Genomic DNA, 20,464 nt, shown 5'->3' with positions numbered 1-20,464 from the left:
AAAATAAGTCAAATATAAAAATACTAAAAGCAAACTTAAAGCAATACAAATACACTGAGCAAAAAGCAACAACTCTAATGCTGACTAACATTGGAGATGGTAAATTATGATATTTTCTACTGCGAGATGTTAACTAGATAGCAAATGGGAAGAAATTTAAGAGTTAAAACAGTAAAACGTTAAAAAGAGCTATAATGCTATAAAGCACATTTGGGGATCCTGTTAGTCCCTTACTAATTCTAGATAAGGAGTATACTAATTGGGTATGGGGGTAGATAGAGTTGTGTTTGCAGCTCTGCCATATTAAAGTTAGCAATGGATCTGTCCTCAGTGGGTTTTCCATTTTACCCTTGTGGATCCTTTTTGCTTTCAGTAAGGCAGTATATCTTAAGTTGTGCTCTCATTTTTCTAAGTCTTAACTGCTCCATGGACACTTTTATTTTAGATGAGAGTTTCTTTTCACCCTCTTATGCCACTTGTTTGAGTTTGGAGTGCCAAATCCTTTTGGATTCAACTAAGCTGCTTTGAGTTTTCTCTTCTGACTAATGGAAGAGGTTCCCTTCTTGTAAGAGGAACCTGAGATCTTCGGTGTTGCGCTGGAGGTAGACCCTTGGCCTGATGCAGGATTGGTACGGCCCTCTGGTCGGACCCAGAGAGCGCCTGCCACCAGCAGGCAGAGCACAGGAGGAGACAGAGGCTAGCTGGAGCTTCACCAATAGCAACCCGAGATTCCCTCCGGTTGAGCCTTTGGTTACCCGGGCCACCTGGTCTTAGGTCGGCCTCGCAGGGCCTCCTAGAGAGGAAGCTCAGGGGAGTGCCCACCACGAACAAGGGGGCATGGTCGATGTCCAAGCAAGAATGTCCAGAGGTCGCAGGAGGCCAGAAGAGAGTGTCCGAGTGGATAGCGAAGGTCAAGGCCAGGTATCAGTCCAAAATGGGCAGCCGAAGCAGGGGTCAGTACTTGTAGTCAATCCGGGAGTAGTCAGGTCAGACAAAGGTCAAGTTCCAGGCAGCGGTCAGACGAGGTCAGTGGACAGGCAGAGGTCAGTTCTAGGCAGTGGTCAGCCATAGTCAAAGAACAGGCAGAGGTTGGGTCCAGGCAGCAGTTAGACGAGGTCAAGAGCAAGAAAAGGTCAGTACCGTGAGATCAGTCCGAAGGGTACTACCAGGAATGGAGACGCTGGGACAGGAGACACAGGAGAGGCTGGAACAGGAGACACTGGAACAAGAGATATTGGAACAAGAGACACTGGAACAGGCAAACTAGAGAACACCGGATTGTACGACCCGATTGCCAAGGCAATGAGTTAGTGTTTGAGCCCTGCATTTATACAGGGCTCAGGAGAAGTCAGAATCAGGCGCCGCCCGAGGGTTTCCCGCACTTGGCCCTTTAAGTTCGCCATAGTTCCACGCGCGCTAGGGGGTGGGGCCAACGCCGAGGAGGACACCGAGTTCCGGCACGAGAAGCGTTGCGAGGTGGAAGGCCTCAATGGGCCCGGGGACACTCGTGGATGCCGCGGTCGAGCAGAGCTGGAATTGAGAGAGGAGCTGGTAGACGGTCGCGCCAGGTGAGCAGGCCTGGTGCCGGCACCAGCGTGGCCGGGAAGTGCAACACTCGGAATCCAAGGAGAGGATGACTTCCAGCCACCCTGAGAGAGGAAGAAGGAAAAAGGGGAAAGGAGGAGAGGTATGGACCACATCAATGGCCCATGAATATCTACTGAAGATTGGGAGAAAGAGGAGAACAAGAAAAAAGTATCACCCTTTATACCATAAGAGGAGGTAGGAGATAAAAGACTTAAAAGTACATTTAGATACTTCATCTGCATTGGGAGAGAAGTACCACACATGCCCTGTATTCCAATGGGAGGGAAGAAATCAAGTGTTATGATAACGTGTGTTTTGTGGATCCTTGGGTGCTGTGGAGATGACCACACCCATGGGGGGGGAGCCCCGTGAGGAGCCACAGCACTGGGCTAGACTCATACACACAAAACACAGGATAGTTCTTGATTTTACAGCTTGAAGATCTCCAGCAGAGGTGGCAGTAGTGAGACAGTCTGTGGTTGTATTCTCAAGGACCTCGGCAGAGGGAGCCATTCTCTCCTTGATGACGTCAGGAGGTTCCGCAGCAGGTCTCCCAGCGAGGAGATACTGTGGATGAGATAGACTGAGAGTTACTCACTAGATGTAGCTGTTGGTATGCGATTCCACCAGGTATGTTGTAGAATGTACAGCCACCAAGGCAGGGAGAGCAGGCCCTCGAGGAGTGAGTACCTGTTCCCTGTAAGGCACCTGAAATACAGCAGAAGGCCCCCGAGGAGTGGGTACCCAGGTTAGCGATTACCCCAAAGGGCAGAGAGAGAGCTTCCTGCGGCAGCATAGAAGCGGCAGAGTAGCGTAGACAGGAATGGATTCCAGTCCTTGCTAACTCGGGGAGCTAGCAAATGAATGAAGGTAATATACCCGGATGGCGTGATGTCACCATGAGGGAATGCCCTCGAGGTTCGCGCCAAGGGTGGTACAAAGACGTGGGTTGCATGCGCGCGCACACCCTAGTAGGTATCTGGGAGGAGCAATGGCAGGAGGCTGCACCATAGCCGTTCTGGGGACGCTAGAGAGGTTGGCTTGATGACGCTGCGGTAGCCATCTTTCCCAGGTAAGCGGGAGGAGCCGAGAATAAGGTGAGGCAAATGGGGCGAAGCCGTTGAGAACCAACAGACGCAACATCAAGTAACTAAAAGAACTACTTATATTGGCGAGACATCTGAATTTAAGAAAGACTAAGTGTTAGGATTGTGGACCCTTGATTTGGGGTGAGGTTGGCACAACCTACAGGGAAGACCTCACCGTCAACTGACAGAACAGACTGTGCAGAGACTGAGCTGGAGCTTCGCCTGTATCAACCCCTTTCCCCTTGGGTTGAGTCTTTGAGTTCCGGAGGCCAACAGGTCTTACGGGGCAGTCTCTGTGAAGCTGGTGATAGAGAAGCTCCGGGGCCAGGCAAAGATCGAAGGCAGACGGTAGGCAAGGATGTCGAGAGTGCAGGCTATGACCAGTGGCAGGTGGCAGACAGAGATATCAAGAATCTAGGCTAAGGTGAATTACCAGAGATCCGTCCAAGAGAATATGGAACCTGGAGAGGATGAGGCAAGGGGAAGAAGACAAAGGCAGGTTAGACAAGGCTGGAAGACATGGAGGCAAGGCTGGAAGATGAAGGCAAGGCTGGAAAACAAAGGCAAGACTGGAAGACACAGAGGCAAGACTGGAAGACACAGAGGCAAGGCTGGAACAGGAACTGGAACGCTGGAGCAGCAAAACACTCTATCCCAATGATAGTTGGCATGTTGCTGAGGCACTGTAGCATTGCACAGATGGGATTTAAATTCCCGGCCACGTGATGTCGTCTGGGGGTGCCGGCAAGCATTATTCCTGCCACTGGGCCTTTAAGTGTTGGTGTGCACTGTGCATGCGTGCCTAAGGGAGGGCCTGGCAATCGATGGCAGCAACGTCCCAGGCTGCGTGAGTGGCGGTGTTCCAGGCTGCTTGGAGCAACGGTGCCGGCATGGCTGGGCTGTGCGAGGTAAGTGAGTTGTCTCGTGAGGGCAGTCTGCAAGCTGGAATACATGACAGTAAGAAGTCACAAACTTACTTACTGAAAGTATTTGTATCTTCCGGACAGTAAACTACCCAGCTGTAAAGACTTTAAATCATCATTGCACCTTATCAGTAAAGAGAAATGTTGGAAACCACCAATCAACTCTCATGTGTCTTATTGAATAATGACTTGGTTATCCTCAATGCTCAGATTATTAGTGCTATGTGCAAGAGACTTAACTATGGGAAACGTAAACTATGGGAAAAGTAAAAAGCAATGCGAGGGACCTGAAAGAAAAACCCCCTCCCCCCCACAGGAAACATAAGAACATAAGAAACCCTAGAAATAAATCTAATGTTATAACTACAGTGTCCATCTAAACAGAAATGTGAGATATGGCCTTTGGAACTGTTATCCGTGTTCAAGCATCACAGGGGTTACACATGTACAGTAATGAACTCCTGCTACCTGCTGATAACGCTTGCTAGCCTGAAAGAAAATGAAAAGGCTTTCAAGAGCTTTTTAAATGTCTTAACGGAAACTTCCTTATGAGGTGCCAAAGGAAGGTGATTCCATCAGGAACGTCTACCTATAGCGGCCACCTTCCCCTTGAGTTGAGCCCTCAGGATCTGATGGCCAGCAGGCCTGAGAAGAAGGACCACCAAAAGAGAAAAGGGTGTCCACAAAATAAACAAAGAACTGTGAATGCACCACAAGTCACAGGACAGACAGGCATGAACTTATGGGAGGCCCACCTAATCACTCGAGGTGAGGTTTAGGTACTCGTGTAGGGGTTAGGGGCAACTTTGACATTCAAAGTGAGACGTACGAACAGAACAGTGCTCTCTTGAGAAGATTTGATGACCCTCGGAGTGAGGAAACTCACTCAAAGATGAGATTTGTGCAAGGTTCTCTCAACCTAGCTTTCCATCAAGTTTACTAAAAAAATGAATAATGCCAGTAAACTAATTAATATCCAGGGAGCCAGTGAAACAAATTCAACCATCTAAAAGCAATTTACCAAATCAGTGTTAGATGAAAACTTCAGATATAATGAATAATCCCTAATTTTTAAATGGCTCTCAAAATGCGATCAAACCCCAGTACAAAATCTAAGGATCAAGCCTAACCGCACCCCCACTGCATTAAAGTACACTTCTTCAGGATAACTGTTCTTTCTCGATTAATAAGAAATCCTTTACTAATGCCAACCATAAGTCTCGGTGTTGCTCTTATTAATGAAAATTAGCACATTTTTAGCAATTTTCTAAACCTTAAGTAATCAGTGCAATGACTTAGCCTTGGGGTATCGAGTTCCACATCTGTGGAGCAGCCACCAAAGGAACACTGAGCTTCCCGGCTAGACCACGACACCCTAATAATTTCATACTTGTTACTAGAGGTAATGAGACTCAATACCTCTCATAGCTGTAAAATTTTAAATCTTATGCGATACTCTACTGGGAGCCCATGTAACTCTCAATCAAGGGAAGCCCTTTTCCAACAAGGAATGCTGGAGACTGCCCCAGTGGCAGTATATATATTTTGAACCTTTTGCATCCTCTTTATCAGCTTCCTAAGAAGCTCTAATAGCATCCCATTAATCATTTGTCTGATAACCAAACAAAGCATTACTATCTTAAGCAAGGGTAGAGGAAGAAAAGGGTTTAGCTAGCACATCAGCTGCAAATTCCATAAGCTCTGATAGATACCAAAGCGACCTGTCTCTAAAGTGAAAGCAGAAGTCATTAATATCCCAAAAATCCTCACTGAGGACTTAGGAGAGCATCTTTTCTCATTTATTGTAAGGAACACCAACCATTTCATTATCCTCAGGGTTCCAATCCACAGTACTTCAGTTTTATTGGTAATCAGTGCCACTTAACTGGATAAGTAGGGATTTATCTGGTGACAAGGCGACATGTGAATATCAGGCCCCATTCAGCAGCTACCACTTAGCCAGATAACTGAATAGGTAGTCAGGGGCAGGACAGGAGTGTAACGGGGAGGAGCCTACTTATCCAGCTAACTTTAAAGTTATGCAGGTACATTCCGTGGCACAGCCAAGCCGCTCAATATTCTGGCTATGATAGCCAGATAAGTTTATCCAGCTAACTTTAAAGTTATGCGGGTACATTCCGTGGCACAGCCGAGCCGCTGAGTATCCTGGCTATGTTAGCCAGATAAGTTTATCCAGCTAACTTTAAAGTTATGCGGGTACATTCCGTGGCACAGCCGAGCCGCTGAATATTCTGGCTATGATAGCCAGATAAGTTTATCCAGCTAACTTTAAAGTTGTGCGGTTACATTGCGTGGTTCAGCCGAGCCGCTGAATATCCTGGCTATGTTAGCCAGATAAGTTTATCCAGCTAACTTTAAAGTTATGCGGGTACATTCCGTGGCACAGCCGAGCCGCTGAATATCCTGGCTATGTTAGCCAGATAAGTTTATCCAGCTAACTTTAAAGTTATGCGGGTACATTCCGTGGCACAGCCGAGCCGCTGAATATTCTGGCAATGATAGCCAGATAAGTTTATCCAGCTATCTTAGGGCCCTATTTAAAAAGCCTTTTTCCCACAGACACAAAATGGGAGAAAACCTTTAGTAAATCGGTCCTTTAGCTAGCTGGCTAGCCTTTCAGTATCGAGCCCTTTGAAGTTGCTCTATCTCTTCCATTTAACAATGTTAAGAAGAAGACATAGTTAAGCCCTTCAAGAGCCAAAAAATGGTCTTCTCCCAAAGGGCAGAGGATCTGGATGTCATCAGGAAAGATATGAAAATCAAATTCACATTTCAGAATGACATCACATAAGGGATGCATAAAGGCATTAAATATTACAGGGGGATGGGAAACTCCGTACCCAGTTTATCTTGGTTTGGACAGATCATCCTCTATTTTTATTCTATACTGCCTATCTGTTAAAAAAACAGATCCATTTCTTTGGATTACCCTTAATTCTTAGGCTCTCCACTCATTCTAGCAAAACAGAAAAATTTATCAGATAAAAAGCAGAGAACTGAGTTAAAATTCTCCAAGGTTAATTCTAGTACTGATCCTTGGACTATATCCAAGGATTCTGTGGGCAACCCAGTCTGCAATTTATTTTGGATGTTCCTAATTTTTGCTTTGAAAGGTTTGGCAAACATCTCCACATCTGGCATGGTGAGATTGTTCACAGCAGACTCTATCGTTCTTAATAGTACATTGGCTATCATTATGCTCTCTTGGAAGCAATTACTATAGAACTATTAGGGTCATTCATCAAAATGCGTTAATGCATGCGATAACAGTACTATTGCACGGCACAAATGCACATTTTTGGAAGGGATTAATTAAAATGAGGGGCAATGTCACACCATGCGATAGCATAATGCATGCTATCGCATGGTTTTAACACCGGAAATAACACCTTTTTTCCTGGCATTAAGCTGTGCGATATGCCTGAAATGGCTGAAATGTAATTCATTTTGGCCATTTCTGAGCTTGAGTGAGTGAGTGTGAGAGAGAGAGAAACTCTGGGGAGGCTTTCACAGTGTACAACTATTTATATGACTATAGGAGGGCCAGCTAATAGCTCGAGGTCAGGTGTTGGTGGTGGTTTAGGGGCCACTTTTACATGCACAGTACTCCTCGGTGAAGATTTCACATCATTTGGAATGAGAAAAGTCTCACAAAGTTGAGATTTCTACTATGTTCTCTCGCCTTAACTTGATGGACTAAGCTAGGGCAAGAGAACGTAATACAAATCTCAACTTTGTGAGACTTTCCTGACTCCAAATGATGTGAAATCTTCACCGAGGAGTACTGTGCAGTTCGTACGTCTCACTCTGCATGAGGAACTGGCCCCTAAACCACCACCAACACCTGACCTCGAGCTATTACATGGCCCTCCTATAGAGATATAAATAGTTGACTACTAGGAGGGCCTTATAAATAGTCGCTCTCTCTCTCAGCTAGGGTTAAATTCTAAATGTCACTTAACTCTGTCTTTATCCTGTAATAAACCTTAATCCTCTCTTTTTTGCTTGTCACTCCCATAAATAGCAGGGAACAGAATTATTTATTTATTTATTTTTTGTTTAAAAAATCTTTATATTCTGCCTATAACAACCAGTGTGTGCTAGGCAGATTACAATAGGAAACAAAAGTCATAACATTTATAAATACATTCAATAGTTAAAACAATAAAAACAAACATAAAACAAGACATTTCCTGACTTAAACACTTTAAAAGTACACCCCCTTAGCATTAGGGATTGAAAGCCTGCCTAAGCAGTGTGTCGTGAGTAGTTTTCTGAATAATTTAATATCGCTAGAGGCCTGTAGGGTCTCAGGTAAGGCATTCCAGAATTTTGCACCTGTAACAAAAAAAGGCCTCACCTGTGTCTCCTGCAATCATGCTGTCTGAATGGGAGGAATTAGCAATAAATTGGAGCATAATGATGAAGTAATTCAGCTAAATAAGAAGGCCCAGCTGAGTTCAGGACCTTAATTACAAGGACCAAGATCTTAAAAGCCATCCGGTATCTTACTGGTAGCCAGTGAAGTTCCTGTAACCTAGGAGTAATGCGCTCCCAATGCTAACCACCAACTAAACTGCGAGCTGCGGAATTCTGCAGAACCTGAATTGCTCTGAATGAAGTTCTCAGTTTAGCATGTTTGGGTTTAACTGGGACTATGTCTTCCAATTTGGAGGATTGTTTTACCATGTTCTCTGAGGTTCTCTCCAACAGAGCTGAGAATCTGTTCCCCCTAGAACTATTATTAATCTTCCATGATCAATTTTGCCTTTCCCCAATTTTACCCGAGAAAATAACTGATTTTGATCCAGAGAATGCGTCAATGAAAACTGAAGGAAAACATGATCTGACCATGATCTTCTGATCACAATTACATCACTGACCCAACCCTTCCCTTGATTATCCTCAGAACATATAAGGACATCCAAAATATGTTCAGCCTTATGAGTGGGTTTACAAATTAACTGAGACAGACTTCTTCCAGCCAAAACTGAAAGAAACTCTTTGTTGTGATCCGCGCCCGCGGCCCCCTACCTCGTCTCCCGACCAGGCCCACAGCAGCGTCGGGACCAACTGCCCTGCGCCGGGCGTGGGCCTTCGGGCTGGCCACCGGGATCGGAGCCGTCCCTGATCCTCCCTCGCGGCCGCTGCTTCTCTCCTCTGTGGCCCGGATCCAAGATGGCCGCCGCCATCCTTAGGTGCGAGGCCGCGCCTCTTCACTAGATTTAAAGGGACCTCGTCCCTTTAATTGCCTTCAGCTGATTCCTATCTACAGGGTCAGAGGAAGTATAAAAGGAGACTTCATCTGACCATTGACTTGGCAACGTCTCCTGTGAGAGTTGTTTGAGTCTGCTTGCTTCGGTCAGTTCCAGCATCTTGATTCCTTGTTCCAGCTTGTCTTGGTTTCCTGGTTCCTGACTTCGGATCGGCTAGCGGTGATTCCTGGTATTGACTTCGGACTGGCTAGCAGTGATTCCTGGTATTGACTTCGGACTGGTAAGCGGCGATCCTCTGGCACTCGACCTTGGACTTCCTCCTGACCTTTGTCTCCAAGGGCCCACCTAAGTCCCAGCGGCCCGGGTCCCTACGGGCTCCTCCCGGGGGGACCGCGGGCTTCCAGGGGTGAAGCTCCAGTCAGCCCTTGCACCGTACGTTTGCTCCTTGACCTCTCAAAGGTCCACCTAAGTCCCAGCGGTCCGGGTCCCTACAGGCTCCTCCCGGGGGGACCGCGGACCTCCAGCGGTGAAGACACACCTCTGTTCCTCGACGTCACGACTCTTCGTCCGCCTCCACAGTCACGCCTGTCTACAGTGCCGAGGGTCCACTGGTCACATCTTCGGTTCCTGCCTCGCCACCTGACGGGAGAACCTACGGATCTTCCTCCAAGGTATACCATCCTCCCATCGGCCCAAGGGTCCACAAGCCTGAGCATAACACTCTTGTGCATGAGCTCAAGAAGGATCATCCAGGTGAAAATTCATAGCACCCAATACTGAAAGTGCTTTGCTCATTTTTACGCTCATAAAGACTTTCTACCATGACTGCTTCCACCTGGAGGACAATACACTACGAACAAACTTAACTCTGAAAGTTTACCATATTTTGCCAATAAAAATTTGCATCCTGCGGTGTCAATTTGCTTCGGCTTTAACAACAGATTTGAGGAGCAATAGATAAGAACAACATCCCTGACCCTACTCTTTTGCCAGCTCCTGGTCTGTGGCATATGAAATAACCATCTGGGCAAAAAGTTATTTATTTATAACTTTTTTATAACCAACGTTCCTGTATAAAATACATATCACACCGGTTTACAATGAAACTGTAAATTCACTAGGGGGCGATACAAGGAACAGGGAATAACAAGTAACTGTGACGAGGGAAACTATAAAATCTTCACAAAAACACGCACAAAAAAAAGTCTGATAGAATAACTCCCCCACCCTCGGTTAACCAACCGTCTGTGATTTCCAATAAATTGGCCTTTTCTAGAAGTAAAAGATCATGAATTATTGCTGTTTTGTTTCTCACTGATCTTGCACGGACTGATAACATCACCCAATCCACTAACTAACCTCTCCTCGTGATTTATACTGTAAAGCCCTGGTCTTTGAACTGGCGGGATCATCACACAACTTGACAGATCCCTGTAAGCCTATCGACTCTTAATTATATTCCAATTTCTATTCCAACACACACCAACCAAATCTGTATTCAAGGGAGTGCTCTTCCTGTCCCACCACCACTGAGACCTCTCTCCCAAACGCAGAATTTACCATGATAAAGCAGCCGACCCCAAAATACACTATGCCTCATTGATAACCGCCCTCCCCCATCCAAACTGGAATCTCTCAAACACACACTTCCTGAAAACTAAAATAAAAATACCCTTGTGCTGTAAGCTCCAAGGGATCAATAACTGATTAATGACCAGGCTGAGCAAAGGTAAGCGCTAGAGAACTGCCGCAGCCTCCCTAAGGGGCCACCCCCTTGCGTTTGCCCCTGAGGCAAACCGTCTCCTTCATCTTAAGGAAAATTGGCTACTGCTGGAAAACCCTGCGCACCCCTTCTGTCTTTCAGTGACTGAAGATCTGCTGGAGCAGCTTTACTGCTTTAGTTAACGATATCACTAGGAGGTGTATAACGGCTTGGAAACTGGGTTTTAGTGTTTTCTCAAGAAAACTCCATCTTCGTTACTTGTCCTTATTCTGTTACACATACATACTCTCTGATTGTTCTTCCTGCCCGTGTTTGACGGCTGAGGTCTTGTTTGTACATTTCAGACTTTTATATTAAGTTAAACAGAGAACAGATACAGGACTATTTGCCTCTTCCTGTCACCCTTTAACTTGCCTTTGGCTTTTATTCATTCGTTCACAAGTTTAATGATCCAAACAGCAGTGTGGCCTTTTCTTCCTGACTCTGGTGGCCCGGCTTCTCCTGCAGCAGGCACCGTGCTCCCCGGGTAAGAGCCTGGCGTGCCCTGCTGTGCTTTTCAGGATGAATGCCCGGCAGCACAGAGGTTGCGGCTCTGTAGAACGAAGGCGCTGATCCCCCTTTCCCCCCCATTTCATTCGGGTTCAGTAAAACAGAAGAGCAGACACTGCCTGCATCATTAGCCCTATGAATGAATTGCCTTCTGCCCAGCTAACGCAGAAAGCCTTTTCTGCTCTCTGAAACAAACAATGCCTTTGTCGGAGGACCAGGAGAGTGCCTTCCCCCTGGGCAGCGAGGCACTGCCAGTTTCTTAGCACTGCGCTGTTGCCAGCTCTCTTCCACTTGCTGAGACCCTCTTTGTGCTTGTTACAGTCGTTTCCAGCGTATCACTGCCCCGGGGGTGAAAAGCACGACCTGTGAAGGAGAAGAATGCCAGCGCTCGTGTTTTCCCTGCCTGGGACAATAATATCCCACTACGAGCCCGGAGTTCAGTCAATATTTCCACAGGGCTGGCCTGCTGTTTTATCAAAGAAAACACTCTCCTTTACAGGAAGACTCACGTCAAAATCCTCCTTAAGAAAAATGAAATCTCAAATGAAGCTTTCCTTTTAAAGACGACTGTACGTTCACGTTTTCACACTAATTCTGACAGCTTTATTACTTCTGAAACTTGCAATAAAATGTTTCTTGATAGTACTAACATCTTGGCTGAGATAACAGCTCTCGCCCAACTCTGCTGAGAACCCAGAATATTATGGGGGATCCTTTGCGATCAGTCCCTATGAGCTAGGAGTCAGAGGTAGGCAGGAGAAGGAGGGGTGCACAGAGGCTGCTGGAATGGCCAGGCCCCTGCTGGTATAAAAGCAGCTGGCATCCTAGCCAGGGGTGGTATTCTGGGTTAGCAAGCAGAGGAGAAGGAGCTGCTTTTTTCTGAGTTGATTTTCTTCCTGTTCTTGGGGTGCTAGGCCCCTTCACTTGGATTCTGCACTGAACTGGAAGGTGGCAATTGCCTTGCTGGTACATTACCTGTCCAGGAAGGGGGTCCCAGGGTCGTTTAAGGGATTTTGGACTTGCTATTGTGGCCTGGGTTGGGGGCTGTTATTTTGTCAAATAAATCAGATGACAAAGTATATTTATTGAATGTTGGAGAGAAGGGGACACATATCACCAATTCATCAAGGAAAAGCTGGTTTCTTCCAAGCAATTCATTTGCATCTATAAGCGTTTATAAAATTACAGAAAAAATTCAGTTCTCAGTTTCCTTGTATATCAGTTAGTAAACAAACACTTCTTGTGTCCATCCAACAAAGTAATTTCATGCCACTGACGAGCACATTTCATACGTTGGCCTCAGCAAGATTTTGCACTATGCAGGCTGTCATTGAGCAATAGGAAGACCAAACATTGTTGCCAGGTCGGCCTCTCACCATAATCACAAGTCTAGTAAATGAATCCCAATTTGCCATGTTGGCCCTTGACCTGCTGACTTGGATATGGAGGCAATTTAGGGTCTTCCAGATGGTCTATTCCAATTCTATCCCTGCAGGAAGCCCTCCCAGTCGCTCTAATATCAATGTTAATACAATCGGCAAAAAAGAACATAAGAGCTATGCCATACTGGGTCAGACCAAGGGTCCATCAAGCCCAGCATCCTGTTTCCAACAGTGGCCAATCCAGACCACAAGAACCTGGCAAGTATCCAAACACTAAGAAGATCCCATGCTACTGATGCAATTAATAGCAGTGGCTATTCCCTAAGTAAACTTGATTAATAGCAGGTAATGGACTTCTCCTCCAAGAACTTATCCAAACCTTTTTTGAACCCAGCTATACTAACTGCACTAACCACATCCTCTGGCAACAAATTCCAGAGCTTTATTGTGCGTTGAGTAAAAAAGAACTTTCTCCGATTAGTTTTAAATGTGCCCCATGCTAACTTCATGGAGTGCCCCCTAGTCCTTCTATTATCCGAAAGAGTAAATAACCAATTCCCATCTACCCGTTCTAGACCTCTCATGATCTTAAAGACCTCTATCATATCCCCCCTCAGCCATCTCTTCTCCAAGCTGAACAGCCCCAACCTCTTCAGCCTTTCCTCATAGGGGAGCTGATCCATCCCCTTTATCATTTTGGTCGCCCTTCTCTGTACCTTCTCCATCGCAATTATATCTTTTTTGAGATGCGGCGACCAGAATTGTACACAGTATTCAAGGTGCGGTCTCACCATGGAGCGATACAGAGGCATTATGACATTTTCCGTTTTATTCACCATTCCCTTCCTAATAATTCCCAACATTCTGTTTGCTTTTTTGACTGCCGCAGCACACTGAGCCGGCGATTTCAATGTGTTATCCACTATGACACCTAGATCTCTTTCTTGGGTAGTAGCACCTAATATGGAATCAACATTGTGTAATTATAGCATGGGTTATTTTTCCCTATATGCATCACCTTGCACTTATCCACATTAAATTTCATCTGCCATCTGGATGCCCAATTTTCCAGTCTCACAAGGTCTTCCTGCAATTTATCACAATCTGCTTGTGATTTAACTACTCTGAATAATTTTGTATCATCTGCAAATTTGATTACCTCACTCGTCGTATTTCTTTCCAGATCATTTATAAATATATTGAACAGTAAGGGTCCCAATACAGATCCCTGAGGCACTCCACTGCCCACTCCCTTCCACTGAGAAAATTGCCCATTTAATCCTACTCTCTGTTTCCTGTCTCTTAGCCAGTTTGCAATCCATGAAAGGACATCGCCACCTATCCCATGACTTTTTACTTTTCCTAGAAGCCTCTCATGAGGAACTTTGTCAAACGCCTTCTGAAAATCCAAGTATACTATATGTACCGGTTCACCTTTATCCACATGTTTGTAACTCCTTCAAAGAAGTGAAGCAGATTTGTGAGGAAAGATTTGCCCTGGGTAAAGCCATGCTGACTTTGTTCCATTAAACCATGTCTTTCTATATGTTCTGTGATTTTGATGTTTAGAACACTTTCCACTATTTTTCCTGGCACTGAAGTCAGGCTAACCGGTCTGTAGTTTCTTCAATTTGTGTTTGCCAATTCTCCTTACGAGGAATCACAGGTGTGGTGTTAATTACTTCTGTTGTTGTGAGAAAGCTCTTGAATGACTTTATGTATTTTATTTTGGCATGATGCGACTGCACAGGGGGTGTCTAGTGTCCTCTGTTTTCTGCTTCCTCTCTGGTTGGCCACAATTCTTTGGAAGTCTACTGGTACTGTTCAATTTAAAAATATACAAAATTCTCACGGGTCAGGCAGGCTGGGTTGGGATTTCCCCCAGCAGGAGTAGGGCCAGACTTGGGGGCAAGGCTGGACTGGGTCTTCTGCCAATACCTGCCACCTCCCCCTCAAGTTGAGCTTTGGGTTCTGGTGGCCGGCAGGACTTATCTGGAACTGGACGAGCTAAGTGTAGAAGCATGGCCAGAGCTGGAACATGTCACAGGCTGAGAGCTGGAACACAGTACCAGCTGGGAGCTGGAACAAGGTGCAGGCTGGGACCAGAAGGCAAGGGCAAGGCTGGACACAAAGGCCAAGGGCATGATCTAAGAAACAGACAAGGGATTGAACTGGACTGGCCAAGGCATGACAAGGACTGGAATGGGCTGAACAGGATAAGTAAAGACTAGACAAAGACAGAGCTAGAACAGGCAACAAGAAGGTGCAACAGGGCACAAGGCTGGCTAGACAAACCTAGAAGGGCTAAAGGCAGGACAGGGAGGCTCAGGAGGCCACTCAACAAGGCAGGAAGGCCCAATAGGCCTCAGAGCAATGCAAGGAGGCATGGAAGGCCGCAGAGCAAGGCAGAAGGCCTAGGGAGACCACAAAGCAAGGCAGGAGGCCATGGTAGGCCACAAGGCAGGAAAGCAAAGCAAGGAAGCATGGATGATCAAGTCAAGAAGCCAAAGTGACTTGATGAAGAGGCAAAAAGGGAATGAACAGGCTGGATTAAGTAGGGCTGGAACTGCCACATCATGTGATCAGCGAGGAGGTGGCTAGAGCAACTATAAGAGAGGCTCGCTGATGACATCTGTTGGTGGGGAGGTTGCTTAGCAGGTGGAACCATGACAAAAACTATTGGGATTAGTTAGTTTAAGGCAGCCCGTGATAATTTGGCAGCTGTCATTCAGCATCAGGTTGATTTTTGTCACATGGACAGAGCATTTCCATCCCGGGCAACCATACTAAGGCAAGCCTAGTGACTAGGATTGTAGATGGGTGCATTTCCCAATTTATGTTTGCAGGTTTACAGGTGATGTTTCAGGACCGAGCTTATTTCATTTTTTTTCCCTATGTGGAGCCTGAAGGAAAATTTGCAGTCCAGTGACACTGCGAGGAATACTGGATTTTTGCAGTGAGTCAGGTATGTGCCCTTCCAGTTGATGTCTTTATTTGCATTGCAATTGCACAAGTGGAAGAGGCTAACGTGTATTATTTAGATATAGTTGAAGCTGATTGATGACATGGCAGTCAGTCAGTCTAGTGCAGCTGTCAAAGTGTGCCCGATGTGGGCCAAATCTCCTGCTTGCCACTGCTATTACTAGATCATCAGTGTAAATAAAAATGCACGTGCTCATAGGGATTGCTTGGTCGTTCATGTAGATATTAAATGGGTGGTGATAATACACTTCCTTGGGGTAAGCCATTCCACTGCTGGCACCAGCAGCTGCATTTTTCTCCTACATGGTTTTCTCCTACATGGTTTTCAGTAAGTATTTGGGTCATCGGCGTACCTGGTAATCCTTCATTATGCTGTAAATCTTCCAAAGCAGCACTCCATGGTTGAAAGTGTCATATGGTACTGAGAGGTCAATGAAAGTGACACCAGTAATTTGGCATTTCTCAATGTACTGAGTAAGAGTCAGCACCTGGCCTGGACATGACTTGTCCAACTGAAAGCCAGCTTATATGGGATGAGTTGCTTTTCTAAAATGGGCGAGAGCTGATTCAGGATGAGGCATTCTTAAAGATTTTAGAAGTGGCAAAGTAAGGAAAGTGGCAGAAGTCTATTTGGATCCAAGGGGACCTTACCCATAATCAGTAGCACAACAATGCAACAACACCAAAGCTAATTATTATGGTGAATTCACCACAGTATATTTCAGGTACTAATATGAATTTATTGTGGTTAATCATACCAAATCAATAACTGTAGACACTGTTAGGATATTGAAAAAAAATTAAGCATCCTACAGATGGATTGCAAGGTGGGTTAGAAAATTAAACCACCTAGAGGTGGATCTGCCTGGGTTAGAAAATGAGTGACCTGAGGAAAGGATTATGAATACTGGAATGCCTCACGGATTCATCCTGAGTCCGGTTCTGTTCGATATCTTTGTCAGTGATATTACAAAAGGGTTAGTGGGAAAAACTTGTATTTTGGCGACGATTCTATGATCTACCACAAAGCTGACACTTCTAATGACTTACACAAGATCAGGAGTGATCTAAGAAAATGTGAGGACCTAAGGTTAAATGCAAAAAAGGTTTAAGGTCATGCATTTGGAGTGCAGAAGATACTGCCATGCACCAAACTGGACAGAGATCTTGGGTGCCACGATATCTGATGATCTAAAGGTTGTAGAACAGTGTGACAAGGCAGTGGCTTTTGCCAGAGGAATGCTAGTGTGCATCGAGCTTATTATTACCAGTAGAAAAAATAAAGTGATAATTAACACGTGCAAATTATTGGTAAGATCTTATTGAGAGTATGGTGCCCAATCTGAAGCCATACCTTCCAGAGTGTAGGCTATCCATGACAGAGCTACCTAAATGGTTCAGGGTCTCTACCATAAAGCCTATGAAATGAAAGCTACGGGCTCCGATATGTATATTCTAGCAGAGAGAGAGAGAGTAGCTAATGCAGAAGAAGCAATGTCTTTTCAGAGGAAAGAAAGTTCTAGAATCAGACTCAGGAATAACATTAGAAAAGATTTCTTCATAGAAAGGTCAAGGTAAGAACAGAATTATTATTAATGAAAGCATGGATCCTTCGTTGTGAGGAAGTGAAGGGAAAGCTATGGTATTGCACCTGGAAGAAAGGAAAGGGAGCAGACTTAGATGGGCTTTCTATTCTGTGCATCTTCTTTCATATTTCACATTTCATGGCTGCAAACATTACCCTCACTGTGCCTTACGAGCTGACAGCTGTCCCCAGGGCTTTACAGTCAGACTGCTCTGAGTGTTATCTGAGCTGCACGTGGAACAAGCTCTTCTTATACCTGAATTATACCTGTCGCTTGTGCCAGAGGGATACGGCGAGTCCATGTTTTCTCTGGCACAGCAGTGAAGGGCTATGGATCAGGTCCTGGGCGCGTACGTGACAGATGTTTAAAGCATGTTCTAAAGGATACTCACTCTGCAATAATCCAACGTAGCAACAAACTCATAAGATCCGAGAGATAACTCTGGCCTTTGATAATGGTCAGTTCTCCTGCCAATGTGGTCCAGATGTTGGAAGTAGAATGGTGGAACTAAAGAAAACAAAACAGGAAAGCAGATTTTGTTTTTAAGCAACAAATTTCATTAGGTCTAACATCTCGTGCAGAGGGCAAAGATCTGGCTTGAATAAAAATGCATCAAAAGCAAATCTGCTGTAACCGTATTCTAGAAGAAATATTTTTTTGTGCACTTTCATATTTTTTGTTGGTCTTGGGTCATCTCCTAGAAAGATCAGGAGGCGGAACTTTGGGTTTCTTTTAGTGATCAACCGTCCTTGGAAATCTGCTCCAACTACTGAAAAAGGAATGTCCCTAGCACGCCAGGATTTCATAAAAACAGTCATTAATTAAGCCAGTGCTACAATCCAGATATTATTCTGACGGGCTCTGTAGGATGGAAAGTGAAGAGCAATTTAGCTGTAATGGCTTATTGTGCTTTGATTAAAAGTTCCTGCCGCTGGCTGATGAGGATTAAGACCGTCATTGTGGCATGGCCATTTTTGGGTTCATGTTTCACAGCTGGAAAGATGACTGTATTAGGGAAAGGACTGTGATCCAGCTGAGGACATTCAAGTTAATGCAACTGTCTAGGAGGACGAGTTCTTGCAAAAGCTTGGGATTCATCCAAGCAGTGCTTATGAGTCACACGGAGTGAACGTGCACAAATATGGCATGGTATCTTCTGTGAAAGTCAGCTCCTGTCACAGCTCGATGAAAGGCTGCTTTAACTTTTAAATCCATCTGCAATTGGGGCATTCACCTTACCAGAGGATTGGAAATTAAAGTGGCTGCATCATTACAGCCATCAAAACATTTTCCTAAAGTATATTGCACAAGGAGACTACTTTTAACTAGATTTTTTTTTTCTTTTCCTCAGTCTTTGACCACCCGCTCACCCTCACCGCATGCACTTCCCAGATGACACGGCATATGCCCAGGCAGCACTGGGGATCCTGGGGACCTGAGAGGCACTTCCCTTAGTAACCACTACACTGTTTTTCCTCCTCTCATGGTGCACACTCGGACCTGGAATCTGAGCCCAGAACCCAGATTACCCAAGCTGCAGTGCACAGTGCACCCAGATTCCCCATGCTGCACTGCACAGTGCACCCAGATTACCCATGCTGCAGTGCACAGTGCACCCAGATTACCCATGCTGCAGTGCACAGTGCACCCAGATCACCCAAGCTGCAGTGCACCCAGATTACCCATGCTGCAGTGCACAGTGCACCCAGATTACCCATGCTGCAGTGCACAGTGCACAGTGCACCCAGATTACCCATGCTGCAGTGCACAGTGCACCCAGATTACCCATGCTGCAGTGCACAGTGCAGTAGCCTGAGCGACGAGCTGGCCACCAGCTAGCTTTTGTTTTCAAACAGCTGATAATGCAGCTGTTTTCAACAGCTGCACTATCAGCAGCATTTCTGCAATCCGCATGTTTTGATGAAAATCTGAAAACTTGTTTTACAGGATGGTGGCCAGAGAATACATTTTAGCTTTTTTTCAAGACTGTTCATTTTGCTGTTGCACCGATCTTTGTGCATTCAATTCTTCTTTCATTTTAGAATAATCTTCGTTCTTGTTCTTATAAAGTAACAATAGGTATATAATACATTAACCATCTGTATGCAGAGTTTTCCTTTCCGATGAGAACCAGATGAAGGTCTAACCAGAATCCTATCTGCAGTGCAGCACAACATAGTGTGGGAGTGAGCAGCGCTCAGTTTCTGAATGAAGTTGGGTTGTTTAGTTCGGCAAAGTCACATTTAAAAAAAACCTCTGTGATTATACAGACAGCAAACTGCAGCATGAAACTCAGCTTCTCCTAGCTAAACACAACCAACTGGCTCTATCAACGCCCCGATCTGAACGGGATCAGCAAGCTCAGGCTTTTTCTAGCACATTCTCCGAGAGATATTTTCCGATTAATACACCCTTCGTTTAAGCAAGAAAGCCTTATTATATTAACTTAGCATTTACATCAAAATGGCTAACTACCAGGAATAACTCACCAGCAGGTGAGAGTGAGCAGGGCTCTTTATCTAACGTTTTTCAGGAAATGTACTTGCAGCTTTGATGATTGTGATGATCTTCCTAGTACCTAACGATAATAAAACTTGGCTGCGTTCTTATCTGCTGCTGCTGCCGCCTACCTGTGACTGATTTCACATTGGTTGAGCTGCTGGATCTGATGTTTCCTGCTGCTGTCCTGCTCCTTGGGCGCGGTGCTCTTTATCAAACCTGCGGCAACGGCCTAGGTGCCGTACGTTGGGAGCGCGCGCGACGGAGGCGCGCGCATGACGGCGCAGGCTCCTTTCTGGACTCCTTTATGCGCGCCTTGGTCGCATTTTGGGTGGGGCTTTGAACCAGATCCATTATGACTTGTTTTGGAGGACGATTCTTTTTGTTAAGGTGGTGATGCTAATGTATTTACCCATTCTCCTGCCTCTGTTTTTGCTTGGGCCCACACTAGGGTCTCGTTGCCATCTTAGTGGGACGGGTGGTTTGGCTGTCTCCTCAGGAGGAATTATCCCTGTCGCCATCCAGCTAGGCCACACTCAGCCAGTTTGTTATACAGGCTCTAATGCTTAAGGTTCCCTGTAAGCCACTTTCACCTAACTCCTGCTCTGTCCATCTTTCTTTGCTACTAGTACTCGAAAAAAGATGCCAGTCCTCATTGCACTCCTAAATGGTAATGCTCCCGATGCGCCATGAGTTACTGAATCATGGTTATTACCTAGCGATACTGTTCTGTCAAACCACAGAAACAGAGAAGCATAGAAATGACGGCAGAAAAGGACCAACTGACCCACCCAGTCTGCCCAGCAAGCTTACGCCAGTATCTGCTGCACCGTGCATGTCTCCCCCATGCTTATCAGTTTCCCAGACTGTAAACGTCAGGGCCCTCGGATGCTGTTTCAATCCAATTT

The 20,464-nt window shown here is 45.5% G+C and overlaps 1 protein-coding gene across 1 annotated transcript in view; it reads right to left on the bottom strand.

The window, feature by feature from the left end:
* The window catches only part of SEC24D (SEC24 homolog D, COPII coat complex component), a 337,918-nt gene that overhangs the window by 116,676 nt on the left and 200,778 nt on the right, over positions 1 to 20,464 (bottom strand). Inside the window, exon 10 of the mRNA XM_029613783.1 lies at positions 17,449 to 17,564. Within this exon, the coding sequence (XP_029469643.1) occupies positions 17,449 to 17,564 (116 nt within the window). The remainder of the gene's footprint in view (positions 1 to 17,448; positions 17,565 to 20,464) is intronic.

Source organism: Rhinatrema bivittatum, chromosome 1 (genome assembly GCF_901001135.1).
Source record: "Rhinatrema bivittatum chromosome 1, aRhiBiv1.1, whole genome shotgun sequence".
In the NCBI taxonomy this organism is placed as follows: domain Eukaryota; kingdom Metazoa; phylum Chordata; class Amphibia; order Gymnophiona; family Rhinatrematidae; genus Rhinatrema; species Rhinatrema bivittatum.
The sequence above is the reverse complement of the archived record's forward strand: the minus strand, read 5'-3'. Positions and strand labels throughout refer to the sequence as shown.